This window comes from Leuciscus leuciscus, assembly GCF_965113295.1.
Source record: "Leuciscus leuciscus genome assembly, chromosome: 1".
Taxonomy (NCBI): Eukaryota; Metazoa; Chordata; class Actinopteri; order Cypriniformes; family Leuciscidae; genus Leuciscus; species Leuciscus leuciscus.
In genome coordinates, this window is record NC_138725.1 from 53,657,448 (window position 1) to 53,677,226 (window position 19,779).

Here is a 19,779-nt window from a genome sequence, read left to right on the forward strand (position 1 = left end):
TTATATGAAGTAAAGATTATCAGTGGATTTGTCTTTTCTGCTGTTTACTTGTTCATCTGCTAAATCTAATGCCACTCTAGATCAGCTGAGCTAAAGCCTCCAAATTGTGCCACTCCACAAAAGAAAACTCCCCGGAGATAAATGTGGAATAGAGCACAGTAAATGCATCTCTAAAAAAAATCTCATATTTGGACACAGGACACTGGCCCTAAGTTCCGGACAATCATAACTAACCCCAGGGACCCTCTTCTCTGTTTACTGACCGTGAAAAGCGAAGAACGTCAGCCAGGGAGTGTTAGAGAATAGCTTCAAATGGGTTAAACTGATTCAGAGCATTGTTTGCATGGGATGTTTTAAATATGATGAACTTGATGCTCTTCGTTGCTCGCTGGAGAATAGATTCTATTGTTGGAATAAGAGTGAACGAGAGCCTCAGGGCCACTTAGCTCGCGGCTCGCTGTTCTCGTTTGACAGCAGGTTGGGTCACTCGGGGCCGTCTGAGTAATTATGCACATTCTTGCAGTAAAGAGCAACGGGGACAGGAAACAGTTTGCACACCGACCTAAAAACATTATTCGTTCTCCAATTACTTGTTACCTGTGCCCTCCTTTCTGATATTCAGTGAAGTAGCGGAGACTGGACTGACTTGTGTAGGTAACAGGATAGAAATTTAGAGTCCACGTGCAATGTTATTGGTCAAAAACAAACAAACAAACAAACAAACAAACAAACAAACAAACAAACAAACAGTGAGCCTATATACACATAGCCTATAGCCTATTATCCAGTTGTAAACAGTTCCAAACTGTTTGTAATTTATTTTTGGATGCTTGACTTTGGTGACATCTACTGTTTACTTAGTTGATTGCTCTTAAATTTAGAAACCGTTGTTTGCCCCCTATAATAATGATGATGATGATAATAATAATAGTATACGTTTGTGAGATTTAAGATTTAAAAATATATATAATTTCTTATTAAAGTAAAATAATGTAAAGTCCAGTTGCAATGCCCATTAGAAACCCTTTATATACTAGGCTACTATTAATAATTAGCTCAGCTCTGTGATCTATGCAGGTGGCCAGATTAGACATAGCAGGTGAATATAATAGCCTATAGGCCTGCTTTAGACCTGTCATACAATAAATGCATCTTTAAGTGCATTACAATGAAAACGCATTACAAAAAGCATCAAGTATACATCACATAAAAAATAGATAAAATATCTAAGGTTTAGGTAAGTAAAACGAAGTAACTAAGTGGGTTGCTAATAAAGACATATATAGAACAAATAATGAATGAATTTATATAAATAATGAATTTTTTGATGGATGACTTGTTAAGCTTGAGGTGGGTTTGAAATGTACATACTTTTGGTAGAAAAATCGATCACTCATAAATCGATTCACCAACTCAGTCATTTCCCGGATCTAAGGCCAGACCGGATTGTCGATTGCCGAGCGTAAACCACGATATTTGTTGTCATTACGAACCACATGAACGTTCAGATGAAGCTTTCTTAATACAACTAAAGGCGGCTGGTGTACATATAATCAATGTCAATGACTGTGTCAGTCCGTTTTGTTCTTATTAAAAGTCAGATCTACTTATACTAGCAGGTAAGACACATGAGCTAAATTAGCATTTGAGGATAACGGCTAACTAACATGCTAAGACTTGTATGTGTAAGACTTAAATGTGTTCATATTGTATGTTTTAATTGATTTGTATTTGCATTATCCTTAAACGAATTTACTGTTTAATTGGATGAGAAGAGAACAAATATTTATTAGCCAAAATGAGGCTGTCAGATCTTTTTTTAACACGGACTGAATCATTGAATCATACAAAAAAAATGTCTTTGTAGGCGTTTGACTAGGTTTTGAGACACAGCCAAATGTGTATGTCATGGTTCGGTACCCTAGGTTTTAGAATAGACATGATAATAAAATAACAGTTAAATACAAAATAACAATACATAACACCGCTTTAGAGTCAATAGTCACATTAAACATTAAGTGCAAGTGCACTACAATAATGTTATTTAATGCTTACAGCAAATGTTCTGTATGAAACTGATCTAATGTCTTGGTTGCAGACCCAAGGTGACCCATATGGACCCCACCTCCAAGTCTGGGTTGAATCAGGTCTCAGATGTAGTGTTTGTCATAGAGGGAACTGCAAACCTTGGTCCATATTTTGAATCACTTCGGAAGAATTACATACTACCGACTATAGAGTAAGAGTCATCACCTGTTTATTCATTCTGACATTTGTTAGACTTCTTTACCAACCTACTTTGTATGATCACAGGTATTTTAATGGAGGACCACCTGCTGAAACTGATTTTGGAGGAGATGTGAGTTGGATGAAGCCGTTTACACTTTCTCTTTTCATTACTGCTATCGATCTAATGATCTTTTTTCTTTATCAGTATGGTGGCACTCAGTATGGACTGGTGGTCTTCAACACAGTGGATTGTGCTCCAGAATCCTATGTCCAGTGCCACGCTCCAACCAGCTCAGCTTTCGAGTTTGTCTCTTGGATTGACAGCATCCAGTAAGGGCTTCATCACATTTGCATTTTACAATTGGAATTCAGAGATAAAATTGTGCTCTTGGATGTTTAGATGATCTGTTAGTTATGAGTGTATGTCTGCTTTAAAGATTTTCATGTTTTAAATGCTGCAGCTTTTACGATGATGCTTTTTGCACAGATTCATGGGAGGCGGAGCAGAGAGCTGCAGTCTCATAGCTGAGGGTCTTTCTGTGGCCCTGCAGCTCTTTGACGACTTCAAAAAGATGAGGGAGCAAATGTGAGTTCTTGAACTCCTTCTGTGGAATGAATCCAAATTCTGTTGTCTTATTTCTCCATTTTACTAAGATTTGAAATGTCAAAGATGCAATATAATTTGTGTTGCAGACAAAATTATGTATGGAAACAGCTCAAGAGCAGACATTGTTTTAAAGCATTTTCTCTTTGTCGATAACTGAATAGCACAAAAAGGTGGATGGAAACGTAACTATTGTTTCTCTCTTTAGTGGTCAGACCCACAAGGTTTGTGTGCTGCTGTGTAATTCTCCTCCATACTTACTACCGGCTGTGGAGAGCGTCAGCTATACAGGCTGCACTGCAGACAGCCTGGTCCAGATCATACGTGATGTGAGTCTGCATTGCATCTGCCTGTTTGTTCAGTTATTTATTTCCTATATTTGATGTAATGATAGATTCTATAATGTAATGTATTTGCCTTGATACTGTTCGTACTGGTTGATGCTATCATAGTCTACAATATCATGTGTTATAATGTTATTTTTTCCACTGTCTTGCCAAATTTTAAGCTGAGCCATTTATTTGTAGAAGGTGATGTCTGTTTCTCATATGTAGTTAATGAATTTATAATAATTATTTTATTTACTTTTTTTTTTTTTTTTTGGCTGTAGCGGGGGATCCATTTTTCTGTAATTGCCCCAAGGAAACTTCCAGCGCTTCGCTCTCTTTTTGAACGAGCATCTTCGGTAGCAGGTGCTCCAGAATCCTCACACCCAGACTACTGTCAAGACCCCTTTCACATGGTGTTAGTCAGGGGCATTGCACTTCCTGGTAAGAAAGACACTTGCCTTGATGTGTTTATGAATGTGCTGTGATATATCCTCCACAGTTTTTGTCAGCAGGTGGACAGCCCTCTTTTGGCACATGGGAGAATATGAGATAAAATAGTATTTTATTGTATAATTTAGGGGCGTAACGAGACTCATGTCACGATTTAATACAATTCACTCGCAATACTTTAAGCCACATTTTTTTTACTACTTTAAACCATTTACATTTACTTATTACTTCTAAGACGTATGATAAAAAGTTAGCAAAAATGTACTGCTGAATGCTAAATGGTGACACTAGAATAAAAAAATTCATGATTCTGAAGCTGAAAAGACAGAATTATGTTAGACACGTATGCCTACACTGTCACTGTCACTGACTACAGCGTGTGCGTTTCAGATGATCAGCACAACCAATCACTGTTCTAATCGCAAAGTGTATCAAAATGACTGTTCCCAAACTTGAAAGGGTTAATTCATCCCAAAATTCAAATGTTGTCTTTAATTACTCAACCTCATCGTTCACATCACCGATACATATCGCCACATTATCACAAACCTTTAGACCTCTAGTAGTATAAGATTTGCTCTGGTTAATGCTTTGTTACGTGTGTGTGTGTGTGTCCAGTTGCTCCTGGAGGAGGTTCTGGTCCAGTCTCCCTTAAACCTGTCTTGCCACCTCAGTCTCTGCCTGTGTCCCATTCTCCTCTGGGCACTGTAGCCCAGACTCCTCCTCAGATGAGCACAGCCCTTCCATACCAGGTGTGTGTCAGTTAATGGAAATTAATAGAATTATTAATTTCCATTAAATTAAATTAAAGGTCTAATTAAAAACTGTGTGTGTAACAAAATCATGGTAGATCTCAGTCGTTTAGATCCAAGAAATGTATATGCTGCTGTGAGTGAGATGCCAGTCTGCACTGTTTGCCATAGGGAAAATAGGGACAGCAAAAATATATGGCGTTTTAATGAGCGATTAATTGTCTCAGTTCACTTACCATTGGCAGGTGAAGTAAAAGGTTAATTTTTGGCTCTGTCTCATTGCTTCAGTGATGTAGAGCAGTCTACTCACTCTGAACCTTTCTGAGCCTAATTGGAAGCACATTATTGGTAATACACAGCCTCATTTTGATTCTTAAGATTAAGACTAACAGCTGTTATAATCTCATTTGAATAGATCTAAGTGGTAGATAAGATGTGCATGAATGCATTCGTATTCTGTGGAAAGATCTGGCTTTGTTTTCAAATGAGGCTGTGCACACTAATGATGAGGCCTCATGACTGTTGTCCTTCTGTTACACACACACACACACACTCTCACACACACATAAAAACACTCTCACACTCTCTTCCCATAGAATCCCTCTTTAAACGCTGCCCATGATGCAGCACAGAAGGCGTTAGAAGCTGCAAGTCAGCAGCAGAAGAGTCGATGTGAGTCAAATTTTATTTCTGCTTCTTGGATCTTCTGCTGTGTTCCTGCTTTACCTATTGTCTGTATTTGAAACACCATATACTGAGTTGTTTTTGTTTTGTTTGCAGTTCCTCAAATGCCAACTCCTCCTTTCAGCCAACCACCAGTTCTCCCATCAGGAGGTAAACCCAGCCTATCTACAGTTACCACAGTGTCACCGCCAGTGTTAACGCAGCAACAAGTTCCACCTCAGCAGCCCCAACAGCAACCACAAGTCCCACCACCAGGCCCGCCCGCACCCAACCAGCAACCTCCTCAGGCCCCTCAGCAGCAGCCCAACAATCAGCAGACACCTCCACCAACTCAGCCTGGCATGGTCAGACTTGAGAAATGTATTTCTGTGGATACGGTTTCATTTGGATTCTTCCTCTTTATCATGCTCTTGCCCTTTCAATCTATTCTTATTTTCCAGACCGCTGTACCTGCGCCTCCGGCTGGGGCACAGCAGGGTGTTGCCAACAAGATTGTGGCGTGGAGTGGAGTTCTAGAATGGCAGGAGGTGAGAAGCTTATACTAGTGATTTCATGGTAATTCTTGCATACTGAATGGTGATTAGTAGGGCGGCCCCTAATAATTGACCAAACGTTAGTTGATGAGAAGACGCTTAGTCGACCAAATTTTTATTATAAAATTTGGCAAAATCACGTAGTCCATGACGGACAGATCGTAACAAAGCTGGTCCATATGGTTGGGCAGGAAATTCATAGGTTTGCCTATCATTCATCAACCTAACTGTGGCTTATCATTTGAAACCTAGTAGTAGCCTAACATTTGCACACTTTACATGGCCGCTTGCTTCAACGTTAACCTGGATAAATGTTCTTTTATTGGCAAATATCCAAGTGTTCTTAGAGGAGCAAGCGCAGTCATTTTTTCCTGATAACAGCGGAAAGAACTTAAAATACTCTTTTAGGTCTACTTTTATTTGTGTCACTGACAATAACAACAAAACGTTGTGCTTTTGTAAAATAAAGAAAACAACCAGAGGGCTCTTTCTGACATCTTGTGTCACAAAAATGAAACTCAGCGTATACTTGCCTCACAGACATTAGAAATATGTCTAGACATTTTGAAATGTCTACTTTTAAATGAACCAATTCGAATCGAAAACAAAATACTCTTTGATTTTGTAATCTGTATAAAACATCCTTTTCTCTCTAAGGGCGCGTCCACTACACTGAGGAGGTGACGAGTCAGCATTTTCAACTACATCTTTGCAGCTGACACTGACAAAAAAAACACTAGTTTATTAATAAATTATCAAAATGTTCAGACAGTCTCCTTTCGGTTGATTTATAATCATTACTTTTGGCAAGCTTTATGCGAGCGATTGCGTCTCATTTTTTTTAGGCAATATACCACAATTTGCTAAATAAATATATGGATGGGAACCTAGCTACTGTAATATTTCTATACTGAACTGTGATTAGTCTATATGGTTTAGTACAAGTAAGAACAGAAAATGCCCCAAAATTATAAATAACATTTCTTAACGTTGCTAATAACAAGCCAGTGTTGTTATTTTTAACAATAGCTAAAGCTATAAAAAATTATTTTCTTTATTGAAATAAAGCTGTAATAAAAGAAAAGAAAAGAAATATTAGATGAAAAACGTACAAAAAAAAAAACGTACTAAAACTCAAATAAAAATAAATTGAAGCTAAATATATAAGAAATTAAAAAAGGACAAAGCACATAAACACTAAAACGTAAACTAAAATTAAAATGAAGTAGTATTAAATAAAAAAAGTATATAAATAATACTTAAAAATACTGTTGCGAGATACGACAGCGTGTGGGATTTTTTTCTACTCTTTCTGTTGTATGAATTGTGTCCTAAACAACTGCCTGCACCAACCAGGGGTGCGGGGGGTGTTTTGTTTGTGGTTTCCTACTGGATATTGAGACATAATTAGTGTCTCAATTAATCTCTCTGAAAGACTCCCATAACTTACCTATAAAATGTAGGCTTTTCTCGATGTGTGAAAAAGATTGATTTGCTCACTGAGTCTGAAACTGTTAAAGCTATCTAGTCGCATTTCATTGATGTATTGTTAGGTGACCCTTGGGCATTGTGCCTGAGATGCCTTTTGCACAGACTGTAATGGAATCAATGATGTTTCTTGATTTCTGTTTGATTTATGGGAGACGCCCTCTGTTTAGATTAATGAAGCTCTATTGACCATTCCACAATGGCCACGAGATCATCTCAGGGGGCGTCTTAGCAATGAATGTTCTCAAACACACAGTCGACTATTGAAATGTTTTGTTTTGACAAAGGGTCAACACAAATGATCAGGAAACAAAAACACAGACGCACACGTCGTGGTCATTATCACCATCTGGTCAATAACATGCCAGCAAACCAATGCGTGCTTATCAAGCATGGCGGCACGCTCCGTTGCTGAGGCCTGTTGCGGAGTCACCATCTGGATGATGAGTTCACACAGCTCATCGCACACTATTCGCAAACACAAACACTGCCAAGCTGCGCTGTGTAAATTTAATCAAATCAGCAGATGAGTCCTGCTTTTCATCCACACTGTCCTTTTGCAGCGATACTGTAGGGTGGTTTGTAGTAAGGATGTGCAAATCTGGTATATTTTCTAAATCGAATAGCTGTATGCTTGAGTCAACAAGTCTGTCTAAACGGAGCCCTGAAAATGTAGGTTCCATCAGACATGTTTCCTTGGGGGAAATATTCTTGTGTTCAAAAACTGCAGGGCTCTTGAGGCAAATGCATGTATGTAATGCTCATTGCTTGTACTGTTTTGATTGACATAATAATGTAGCAGCTGTTCCGTTGCCAGTGCGATCTCTCTTGTTGTGGAAGTTGCACACACCGGTTGTTTATTTCACCGAGACCTCCTGCCTTGAGTCCCACCATCCATCTCTGCCAGCAAAGTCTTTTTACTCTGTATGTTAACCTCTTCATCTTATTCTGCCTCTCCTTTTTTCCCTCCCCCTGTCACCTTTCCCTCTGTCTCCATCAATCACCGCAGAAGCCCAAGGCTTCCTCCATGGACTCCAACACAAAACTTACACGCTCCCTGCCCTGCCAGGTCCAAGTGAGCCAAGGGGAGAATCTGTGAGTGACTCCTGTTTGGCCCAGATTTGCATAATGTAGGATAAATGGTAGAGATGCACAGAGAGAATGACAAGGTGTATCTTTTTTTCAGAAATACAGACCAGTGGCCACAGAAGCTGATCATGCAGCTCATCCCTCAGCAGCTCCTGGTAAATGTGAACATTGTCATTCCCTGCAGGATACATTACTCTGCTTGCAAAGGAAGCAAGGATTTCTTTTCATTCTTCTTTTTCTTGTTCTCCTTATTGTTGATATTCTACTTGTTCTCCTTTATTATCTCCATTATCTTTCAGTGCTTTCTTCATCTCTGTCATCTCCTATTTCCTCATCATTGTCCTCTCTTCCTTTATCTTTTTCGTCTTGTTCCTGCATCATCTTCAAATTTTTGTTCTTTCTTCCTTCTTTTTTCCTCTCCATCATTTCCTCCTCTTCATAATCGTCATCTCCTCCCTTTTCTTCGTCTATATTTTTCCTCCTCTTCCTCATTTCTTTTTCTGCACCTTTTATTTTCCTCCTCCAAATATGTTCCTCTTCCTTTTTTCTACTCCTTCATTTCCTCCCCTTCCTTAAAGCGATAGTTCACCCAAAATTGTAATTTGTCATAATTTGCTCAACCTCATGTTTTTCTAAACCTGTAAGAGTTGATTTTTTCTGTTGAACACAAAAGAAGATATTTTAAAGAATGTTGGTAACCAGACAGTTGATGGTTCCCATTGACTTCCATAGAATTTTTTTTCTACTATAGAAGTCAATGCTACCGTCAACTGTTTGATTACCAACATTCTTTAAAATATCTTCTTTTGTGTTCGACAGAAAAGAAACTCAAACAGGTTTAAAACAACTTAAAGGGATTGTTCACCCAAAAATGAAAATTACCCCATGATTTACTCACCCTCAAGTTATCCTAGGTGTATATGACATTCTTCTTTCAGATGAATACAATCAGTTATATGAAAAAATGGCACCGTGACGAATGCGAGAGGGAGATTTGCTCGCATTTGCTGGCAGATATGAAATAATACGGCCACCGTAGGAGTTAAAACGCCTTCGGAATGGGAGGAGCTAGAAAGTAATATTCAGTTGGTAGTCATATACAATTTCACCGCTAGATGGGAGTAAATCCTACACAGTGTAGCTTTAAGTCTAAAGCGCAACTTATGCGAGTAATGTGACGTACTGCTGATATTTTTACGCTACGCCATGACGCGCTACTTCCGACGTCACAAGTTGCGTAAGTAACTTTTATGGACTTCAAAACAGAAACAGCAATTCACTGCCATTATAAAGCTTGAAAGAGCCAGGACATTTTTTTATATAACTCCGATTGTATTCGTCTGAAAGAAGAATGTCATATACACCTCGGATAACTTGAGGGTGAGTAAATCATGGGCTAATTTTCATTTTTAGGTGGACTATCCTTTTAATCATCACCTTATTTTCTCCTTTTTCTTCTCCTCTTCCTTTTTCTACTCTATCATCTCCTCCTCTTCCTTAATTATCATCTCTTGATTAATTGATCATCTTTTTCTCATAATTACCTTTCTCCCCCTTTATCTTCTCCTCCTCCTTGTCCTCCTTTCTCCACCATCTTCTCCTGCTCTTCTATCATTTTGTCCTTCTACTTTTGATTCACTCCCTGCATTTGACTATGCGTACTTCCTTGCTACACACAGTAAGCTAAATACAGTAAATACAGATTGTTAAAGACTATTCATTGTTCAAATTAATACCTTTAAAAAATAATTTGACTTTATACTATAAATGTATTTAAATTAGATCAACATTTAAATAAAATCTTCTATTGACTTTAAACTGGCATTCAAACTGCTTTTGTTAATTTCATCCTAATGCACATGCTGAAGTGTTGGTCAAATGTCTGGGTCACATGGGTTATTAATACAATGATCCATATGTCGTCTTTTCTTTCTATAGACTACTCTGGGCCCTCTGTTCAGGAACTCTCGTATGGTGCAGTTTCTCTTCACTAATAAAGATATGGAGTCTTTGAAGGGACTGTATCGCATTATGACAAATGGATTTGTGAGTACATGAACAGCATCTTATTTATAACCTCCTCCTGTAAGATACATCAGTCAGTTCAAGAATGAATAATCAGGCTAATAACTTCTCATATAGAACAGGTTTTTTATGTTGCCTATGCATATATCTCTGTTTTAGTGTATTTCTCATTGCAGACTACTTAAGAGAATGTGATAGTGTGTAATAATGCTCTTCAGCCTCTTGGGGGAGTTCTTCCTCTGCTTTTAAGCGTCACTGCAGCAAAATAAAAAGATTTTCACATTTAGTTATGGGAAAAAAAGTCTCATGAAAAAAAAATCAGCAAATTCACACAGCCAGCATTTCCGCTGAAAATGAAAGGGTCTGAAATGAACCTTTACCCTGGAGCTAGATCCCTTGACGCAGACTAAGAGATCTGTCAGTAGTGAATCACCATTAACACTGATTAAATTTAGTTTTAGGTTCAATCTGTGTCTGGAAAACAGCTGCTTAGTTCATTTTAATCCTGTCTTCAAATATAATCATGCTGGCTCAGGCAGCTCTCCAGTCACTCGAGTTGTGTGTGCTGTCTAGATGTGTGGATTGGCACATCATTTGATGTATATGTGTATCTATATATATGTGTGTGTGTGTGTAGGCTGGCTGTGTGCACTTCCCCCACAGTGCTCCATGTGAGGTGCGTGTGCTGATGCTGCTGTACTCGTCTAGGAAGAGGATCTTCATGGGACTCATCCCTAATGACCAAAGCGGATTCGTCAATGGTATTCGGCAGGTCATCACTAACCACAAACAAGTGCAGCAGCACCGATCGGTGAGTCACACAAAATGGTGTTGTTTTCAGTACAAATAAACACAGTTATTGATATGATGCAAACTAAGTAGCATAAAAATGTTAAATTGTTTATATAATACACAAAAAAGATGCACAGATGTAATCCACATCTAAACTAACACAATAATTTTGTCTCTGTAAAATGTTCACGTGTAAAATACCAAAAGTTATTTAACTGTTTATTTAAAAATGAAATCAATCCAGTTATGTGTGATGCGTCTTGTGAGTGAGTGTCTCTGGTTTTGCATTTGTTGCCCACATAATGTAGCCTGGTTAAAACCAGACCATTCTCAGTAGTAACTGAGTTATGATCTGGCAAAGCTTCATTAATAACTCATTTCCAAAGGGGCGTCACCAATGGACGTCGCTCAAATGCCTCTGGGAGCAATTGGATAGACCTAAAACCAATCAGAGCGATCATCATCGTGTAAAGCCATATGCTGCGTCCCTAAGTTACACTACGCCATAAAAGTATGTACTCTTTTTGTGAAGAAGAGGTATTTACTTTTGAATGTGTAGCAAAAGTAGGCAAGCTTTGGGACATACTACTTCGTCATCTTTATCGGACGGATCTGTCGCGTGCATCCTGTCACTTAAACTGCCCTGTCAATCATCGTGTCACAGTTAAAATCCTCTATTAAATCTAATTTAATTTCCTACCGTTTCGGAGAGAAATGTAGCAGCACGTTCATCTGACAGTGGGTCTTTCATGGAGACTGTCCTCATGTGTTTGCAATTTGAATATAATAATGCATTTAAAAGTTGAGTGCGCTTCACCAACGGACGTCGCTCAAATGCCTCTGGGCGCAATTGGATAGACCTAAAACCAATCAGAGCGATCGTCATCGTGTAAAGCCCGCCTCAACGTTTCTGATTGGTGCTGCGATTTCAACGGATTAGAAATGGGCTTGAATGAGCTCTTTGCCAGACTACTTGCAGAGCAAATCTAAATTTGCCGGAAGTTGTCTGGGTTTTCCCAGGCTACACATAATGCACACAGCATCTCAAATTAACACTTTCTAAGTGCTAATTGCGAGTTAAATGTAGCTTTGGCAATTTAAAACAAAGGTCCACAAGGTTAAAGACAACATTGCAAAATTGTATCCATGTGTCACTGGCGCATGTCCTGGTTGGCATCAACATGCCAGCTAAACAGCTAACGGTTTTAATGATCACTAACTGAAAGGGGAGAAAAATCGAGGATCATTCCAGCCATTCTAAAGGTAACCTGAGACAAAAGGCCCTGATTTACCATGACATTGTTGGAAAAAATTCTTGCATTTCACTCTTAAGGAATATTCTGAGTAAAGAGCCAGTAAAATGGAAGAGCCAGTGAGACTTACTAAGTATATGTGGAATTTGGAGATTATTCTTTCGCATTAAATTCCCAATGAAGCTTTTCCTCAGATCTGTCTCACCTTTTTTGCATCCCTGGACATTGTTGATATAAAAAAATAATAATAATTTCAACTTGTCCCTCTTTTTAAAAATAGATAAATGTCTGGGTTGCAGTGAGACATACAGTGTAAGGGAATGAGGCCAAATCGTAAACGTTAAAATTACATGATTTTAATGAGAAAAAATCACTTACCTTTTCTGTGTAAAGTTCTCTGTTTTTTCAACTTCATTGCAACTTCACCCTAAAATGGCGATAAAAATGACAAACTGACCCTTTTTACTTCTGTTGTAATCATCTCACCATTACATTGACTTGGCACCTTAACATTATGCCACAAATGCTGTGGATTGAGCATAACTTGGATTGAACCCTACATTTGAAAACTGCACACTAAAAAGTCAAATTAACCTTATTGTGCATGCGAAAACCCTCATAGACGCTTGCTTGGATTATGCCGACTGAACAGACATAATCAAGTACTCATGGTATTCTTCTGCCAGGATCATTTTATTTAGCAAAATATCTCACCATTTACTGATGCGTTCAATTCGCACACACACACCATTATATGTTTGGTCTAAACAGAACTGCCCTCATGCCGCAGAACAGCAATTGGGAGTATATTTTCTGTCGTCTTTGCAGGACTGTGATATGAAGAGTGTACAAACTGAAACATATCTTTAGCAACAGGCACACAATACCAGTATAAACATAGGTATCTATCAGTACAATATGATTCACATGACTAAGAATGTGTCATTGTTTTTGAATACCTCTGTTGTCAACGACATTTTCAAATTTATCCATTTGGGAGTGCATTTTCAAAAAGCTTTAGCAGAGAGGAAAAAAATGCGTTTTCAAATGAAAATGTAGTAGTGTGAACTAGGCCACAGTCACACACTTGAAAATGTGCATGTACATGAACTCTAGCGTAATAACGTACGATAATGAAGACACATACACCATCATGAAAAGAACTGCATTTTTGGACACTTCAGAGAAACCAAAAAGCTATTTTGCTTGAGAAGTGCACTTATGCTACATTTGTTTTAATTCTGTCAGTAATTCATTGTATGTCCTTTTCTCGGATGAATAATGCTGGTCAGATGCAACCTGGACAGGTCCCGTCCAATCAGAACTTCCTCAACAGACCGCCGGGCCCCATCCCTGTTACGCATGGCAACGTGCAACAGCAGGTAAACCAGCAGTGCTTCTTCCCCTCTCTTCTCTCCCCTGCCCTGCTCTCTCTCTCTCTCTGTCTCTCTTGCCCTGTGCACTCACCCGGTTTGTATTTCTCCTCGGCCTGAGATGGAATGTGCATGCTGTTCTAAACCCTCCTCGTCTCCTCCTCTCTGTCCCTCTCTTTCTGCCTCAGTCTGTGGTGGTGGGCTTGCCCTCCGTCAGTCAGGTCACACTGATGGAGGACCAGCAGAGACAAAACAACATGGTGAGAATCAGAAACACAATTATACACGCATGCATGCACACACGCTGGACCACGATTCCTGCAAACACAGGATTTCACCACTTGATTTTCTGCCATTTCAGCACCAATCTTGTGAACAGCGCCATGTGTTAAAGGAGACATTGCTGAAACAAGTCTCTTATGCTCTCCAAGGCAGCATCTATTTGATCAAAAATACAGTAAAACTGTAATATAAAGAAACATTACTTATTATCAATTTTAAAAACAGTTGTGCTGTTTAATATCTTGTGGAAACCTGGATACATTTTTCTGGATTCAGAAATCTTTTGTAACTAATATCTTTACTGCCCCATTTGATTTAATACATCTTTGCTAAATGAAAGTAATAATTTCTTTAAAATAAAATAAAACATGCTCATCCCCAAACTTTAGAACGGTAGTGTAAGTCTAGTCCATTTATGAAACTAAGCTGCAAAAGCGCGTCATTAAAAATGTGCCATAGTCACCTACATTTCATTTACATATCAACACCTTTTCAGTATTCAGCATCTAGACAGTGGAGTTGTTACTCATTTCAAATGCTAAGAGGTTAGCCAAACATAACAGAAGTCATTTACATATAGATGTCTTAAAGATACAGCCTGATTAAAGGTCAGAAAGAGGATAGTGTCACATTGACATGAAGTCTGGTCTGCTTTGCAGCTTATTCTGTCCAAGAAACTCCCAGTTAGACAGCAGCCGACATAAACCATACAGCACAACCAGTGCAATGCAGTCCATCCCATTCTCGAAGAAATTACTCTCATGAGTCCGTTCTTTTAAGTGAATACAAATCATACTGCGAGACCAATGTAGTCCGATTGTCAAGTTGGTTATTTTTAATGAATCAAAAACATTCAGCGCTAGCAGCGTGTCTCATGTTTTACATGAGGCTGTTGAGCCTTCAGTCAGTTTAGTTTCTGTTCTTATGACAACACTTAGTTTGAAGAAGATGAAATTTGTCGTAGTATTTTATTTATACAAGTAAATAAAGAATGCATGAAATATGCTACTACGTTGTTTTGTATTATGTAATATTGAATCGCATTTATTCCGCCCCTGGAATCATTACATTTTCCTATGGTTTCCATCCCTAGAAGAAACAATTCTGCTTGTGAATATCCAGTTTACTGCAGTTTACTAACTGTGTCAAACAAAACTCTATATAAAATTATATTAAATTCTATATAATAGAGTGAGAATGGTTATGTAAGTAAAACAAATAAGTTACAACTGCATTTGATGCAGGAAGCCTTGCCTTGTATTATAAGTGGACTTCTGGGAAAAAATGTCCCCTTTAATACCATTAACACAGTTACAGTGGTCTGTATTCACAGCTCTCTCACACAGAACTACCACTTATGTAATATAGTGTTTTACAGCAGTGCCTTCTAATGTTCACTTACTTTCTTTTTTCATCACTGTGTGTGATTTTGGTTTCCATTAGCTGAGAGCAGCCGCAACAGGTAATCAACAGCCGCCAGTCACTGGTGCTCCGCCCAATCAGGGCCAAGCTCAAGCCCAGGCTCCTGCTGGCATGCTCCGGCTCCCAAACCCAGGCGCAAACCCCCAGCTCCGCAGTCTCCTCCTCAGCCAACAACCTGTAAGTGTGTGCAGTGAATAGCACATGATGCCCTTCCACACCACTTCCTTGAGCCACTTTCACACTAGATTTTGAGCATGCAAAATTTCAACAGACTCTGCAATGGTCGTAATATGACGTCACAATCGGACGGATCTTTTTTTAAAAACATGATTTAAAATACAATACATCCAAAATGTAAAAATATTTAGTCTGAAATATTCAGTAACTCCAGGCTATTAAAAGTGCTGTGTTTTTTCACTGTACAAAAGCATGAAAATACCATAATATTTTTGCCGATATAAGTTCACACACTCGTTTCTCTGAAAACCAATGCTACAGCCAGTTATTCTACTTTGAAATGTGCGTTCCGTGTCGAAATGTCCATTTTTGTTTTGGTCTGTGCGATACCGCACATTGCCAATTTATCCAATAGTATTTCGACACCCGAGTTGCCAGTTGGCGGAAAACACAGCGTATTGCAGCCATGGAAACCAGCAAACAAACTCAGAGATCACAGATTCTACCCGACATAAAAAGCCTTGGCATCCATCTAAAAATCTCTATGAACGGGAGCATATTAAAACGTGGATAAATCAACTCATAAACTTACAAGTCTCCTCGCCTTCCATTGTCAATTGCGCTCGGTTCTGTTGCATGTCCTCAATCTGGCAACCCACGTGAGCATTGAGTCTGAGGAGGAGGGGGCGGGGGAAACAACTCTCTCCAATATTTAGAATTTGGACTGCAGTACCCATTTCAACCAATAGCTGTCAATATTACATACTGCTCCTTTAATTACAATAACAATTATTATGAATAATTATTCATTAGAATTAGGCTCTTAATACATTGCTCACTCTGAGCTTTTATACGTGCTAAGTTCCCCTTCCGAACTGAAGCCCTGTTTATTTATTTTGTGCTTTCGCGGCGTGCGAATCACCTTATACTGTTCACCAGCAAGCTCCAAGATTTGCGCGAGCTGTTCCTATTGTGACGCTGGCAATAAAATGTGGGACCCTTTTAAATTCTATGGATAATTTACAACTTTAAAACGGTATAGAGAAAGCCAAACGTGATCTAAAACAGCCATATCAATTAAAGACATAAATTAGAAACTTTTTAAACTACTCATGACCACCCATACTAGAATTTATCACGTTTTATTGTATTTGTGATCAATTTTGACTAACTTGTAGAATTTATAATAGATGATCTGTTAATTAAATATATTTTTGATTATAGATTTGTATTACAACTGTGGCATGTTGTAGCTATAGTTTCTAAATGTGTAGGTTTCTATTTTTCGTAACAAATGCTATAGATCTATAAAAAAAGAAAGACGTCAACATTGGCCTAAGTATAGTAAAGAGTCATCATCAATGGCCTTACCTGTAATTATAGCCTTATTGTAACAAATGCTACAATTGAAAGATTACAAGAACTATGGTACATTGTCATAAGGGCAAGTACTTTAAAGTCTGGACAAAACAATCAGTTTTTCCCCATGTGTAAAATGTGTTTTGTTCTAATGATGACTGACAGGAAAAACCTGGCATTCAGACATAGCCAAAATCATTAAGAGCCTTATGAACTGTTAGGAGTAGAAAATAAACATTTTCAGTGTAAAAAAATGTTAAGTAAATTCACGTTGACTTCCCATGGGACTTTGAAGTACATAATTATGTCAAACTGATAAGGTTCCAGATGCCTAAATAATTTAGAATACACCAAATATCCTAAGTCATTGTTAACTAGGCTATTACCTAATTGCAGTTATGTTATCAACCAACTTTGCCTGTGTAGATGATTTGCACAAATGCACAAGATTTGCTAGCCTGGGTTTCCCCATGTTGCCTTGCACGCAGCGCGATCTTATTCACGCTGCTAGGCAGCCTGGATTCTATGGACCAGATTTTCGCCTCAGCGAGAAGACGGATCACAGGGAGGGAGCAGCAAGACGATGACGACGTCTATGCGACACACCGAAGCAGTTTGTTTATATCTATAGATCTAACATGGCATCAGACGCGAAGTTACCTTTCGATGCAGCCTTAGATAGTGTTCTAAGTAGTTTAGAACGCAAGTTTATTTCGTCTTCTTCCTCGTCGAATTTCTGTCGCTCTACATACGTCATCTGGTATAATTGAAACGATTGGCTATGAGCTACGTACAGGCGCATTTGATAGACATTCGTAGCGCCCAATAAACGCCTCTGGGCATTCGTAAACCACGCCTCAAATACGAGAAAATGAACATGTGGTTCCCAGACCCACGTCTCAATGAGAAAGAGGTCTGACGTTAGCCAGGCTAAAGATTTGCGCAAATAAATAAATAAATAAATAAACAAACAAACAAATAAATCTCAAGAGGGAGCATGCCCGGGGATCCTGCTAAAATGGTTCACTTCAACCCTCCCAATGTTCAAACCAAAACAACACCCTTGATTGTGACTAACCCCTTCATACCTGTGAAATCATCTCTCCAATCACAGTTCGGCTTGCATTGATATGCCGTCATGTCATCTTTCTCTCTTAAGCAGGGTGGGATGCAGGGCATGCAGGGAATGCATCCCATCCAGCAGATGGTACATCCAGCACCAGGAGGGGGCGCTCAGATGCAGGCTCAGTGGAGGCAGCCTCACCAAGGTAACACTTCATTTCCAGTACGGTATCATTAGCACAATTTATTTTTATCACATCTGTGACCTTGTTAATTGTGTAAGAGACTTCATTTATTTGCTGTGGTTTGTACAACTATTTATGTTTCATTTTTTTTTATTAAAACCTCTTAGATACATTTATTTAATAAGTTTCACATTCCCACAGGTCCACTGATGATCCCTACAGGTCCACGTGGGCCAGTCGCACAGAATCCCGGGATGCCTTCAGTTTCGAGCGTCATGGAGGATGAAATTCTTATGGACCTTATCTAAGGACCGCTTTACCCATCATTCTTTGCTTCAGAGGTTTCATTATGGAATACGAGAGTCGTCTAAGCTCTGTTCTTTTTACTTTTTAGTTATGAGCAAGTACGTAGGGGAAGAATATCGGCGTTTAGAGATCAGGACATTATTTTGATACTCATGTATTCGTTGATGCATTTAAACACAAGCCTATCACCGGATCATGCGAGCGGTAACACGGTTTTTCACACAGATGGGACCGAAGAGCAAGACATTTAAAAAAAACAGGCTCTTTCGTCATTCTACACCCCTTCTCGCCTCGAGATGAATCGATCGAATCTGGTTACTGTTGTATTTTTATGAAAGTTTTACTTTTTCTTAATTTGTCTTTTGAAATCTAGTAATGTTGTTTTATGAAAATGAAATAAACTTAATTTTCTCAAGCAATTTTTGTATCCAAGGTCTTCCTTAAAGTGATAGTTCACCCCAAAAATGAAAATTTGATCATCATTTACTCGCCTTCAAGTTCCAAACCTGTATGCATTTCTCTCTTTTTTCCTTCTTAGCAAAAAAGACGATATTTTGAATGCTGACAAGCAATATCCATACAATGGAAGTCAAAGGGAACCGAGACTTAGTTACCAACATTCTTCTCTTCTCTCTACAGAAGAAAGAGAGTCCTACAGGTTTGGAATGACATGAGGGCGAGTAAATGAACTATCTCTTTAAGGCAAAGTATTTGTGTGTTAACCTGGTAGTGGTGTGATGGGGGCGGACGAGTGACTTAAATAGACTGAATGATAGGTTGCAAAACGCTAGATTCTGCCAAATGGTGTCACAGTGTTAAAATTAACCACTCCAATATGTCATGGAACTATACAGTGGACCCCTGTGCCAAGTAGTTCTACCAGATGGCAGCACTTGGCCACGCTTTCCTTGGCATAACACATAATCAGGCTGGACACAGACACAATGTACGACTACAATCCACACATATACGGAGATATCTTGGATCAGTTTGGACTGTATATGCATAATCTGACACTGAACAATCCTGATTAACCATTTTGTGTGATCAGCAAACAGTTTTTATGGCCATCACTAAATGTGACTGTCCCATCATGCTTATTCTTTCAGTGCACCCTGAGACATTAATTATGAAGCTTTGAGTGCGACATTACTATATATCTGTCACATTAGGAATGCATGTTCTGAATCTATCGCACCAGTAATGGGAACACGGGAGCACAATGCGAGTTACCAACCGCTGACATTAAGGAGAATTAAACAGCCTCCGGTCAGAGAGCAGTCAAGCGTTTGCACTAGCATGCATGTTTTTGTGTGCTTTTTCACGTGCAGACCTCTTAGTACACAGACACACATTCTCACACAGACAGGAAGTGATGTTAGTCC

The 19,779-nt window shown here is 38.8% G+C and overlaps 1 protein-coding gene across 6 annotated transcripts; it reads left to right on the top strand.

Annotated features, from left to right (window-relative positions):
* Nucleotides 1–1,441: 1,441 nt before the first annotated feature.
* On the top strand, nt 1,442–18,813 carry med25 (mediator complex subunit 25). Of its 6 annotated transcripts, none has more exons than XM_082142432.1 (20): nt 1,442–1,619; nt 2,099–2,239; nt 2,314–2,359; nt 2,435–2,559; nt 2,717–2,815; nt 3,042–3,162; nt 3,444–3,603; nt 4,231–4,364; nt 4,961–5,036; nt 5,145–5,392; nt 5,489–5,575; nt 8,079–8,164; nt 8,256–8,313; nt 10,097–10,204; nt 10,821–10,994; nt 13,521–13,610; nt 13,790–13,861; nt 15,327–15,482; nt 18,001–18,109; nt 18,290–18,813. In XM_082142432.1, exons 2-20 carry the CDS (start codon nt 2,115–2,117, stop codon nt 18,394–18,396), a joined length of 2,181 nt encoding a protein of 726 aa, XP_081998558.1. In that variant the 5' UTR covers nt 1,442–1,619; nt 2,099–2,114; the 3' UTR covers nt 18,397–18,813. The 6 variants fall into 6 exon arrangements, with proteins under 6 accessions (XP_081998558.1, XP_081998559.1, XP_081998560.1 ...); XM_082142433.1 differs by having other exon boundaries at nt 18,004–18,109; XM_082142434.1 differs by having other exon boundaries at nt 8,082–8,164.
* Nucleotides 18,814–19,779: the final 966 nt, after the last annotated feature.

Excerpts from the sequence above, each read along its gene's own strand:
- med25 (XM_082142432.1), top strand. The coding sequence starts at position 2,115 with ATGGACCCCACCTCCAAGTCTGGGTTGAATCAGGTCTCAGATGTAGTG. Across the intron at positions 2,560-2,716 it reads TCTTGGATTGACAGCATCCA|ATTCATGGGAGGCGGAGCAG; the intron begins GTAAGGGCTTCA and ends CTTTTTGCACAG. Across the intron at positions 13,611-13,789 it reads ATGGCAACGTGCAACAGCAG|TCTGTGGTGGTGGGCTTGCC; the intron begins GTAAACCAGCAG and ends TTTCTGCCTCAG.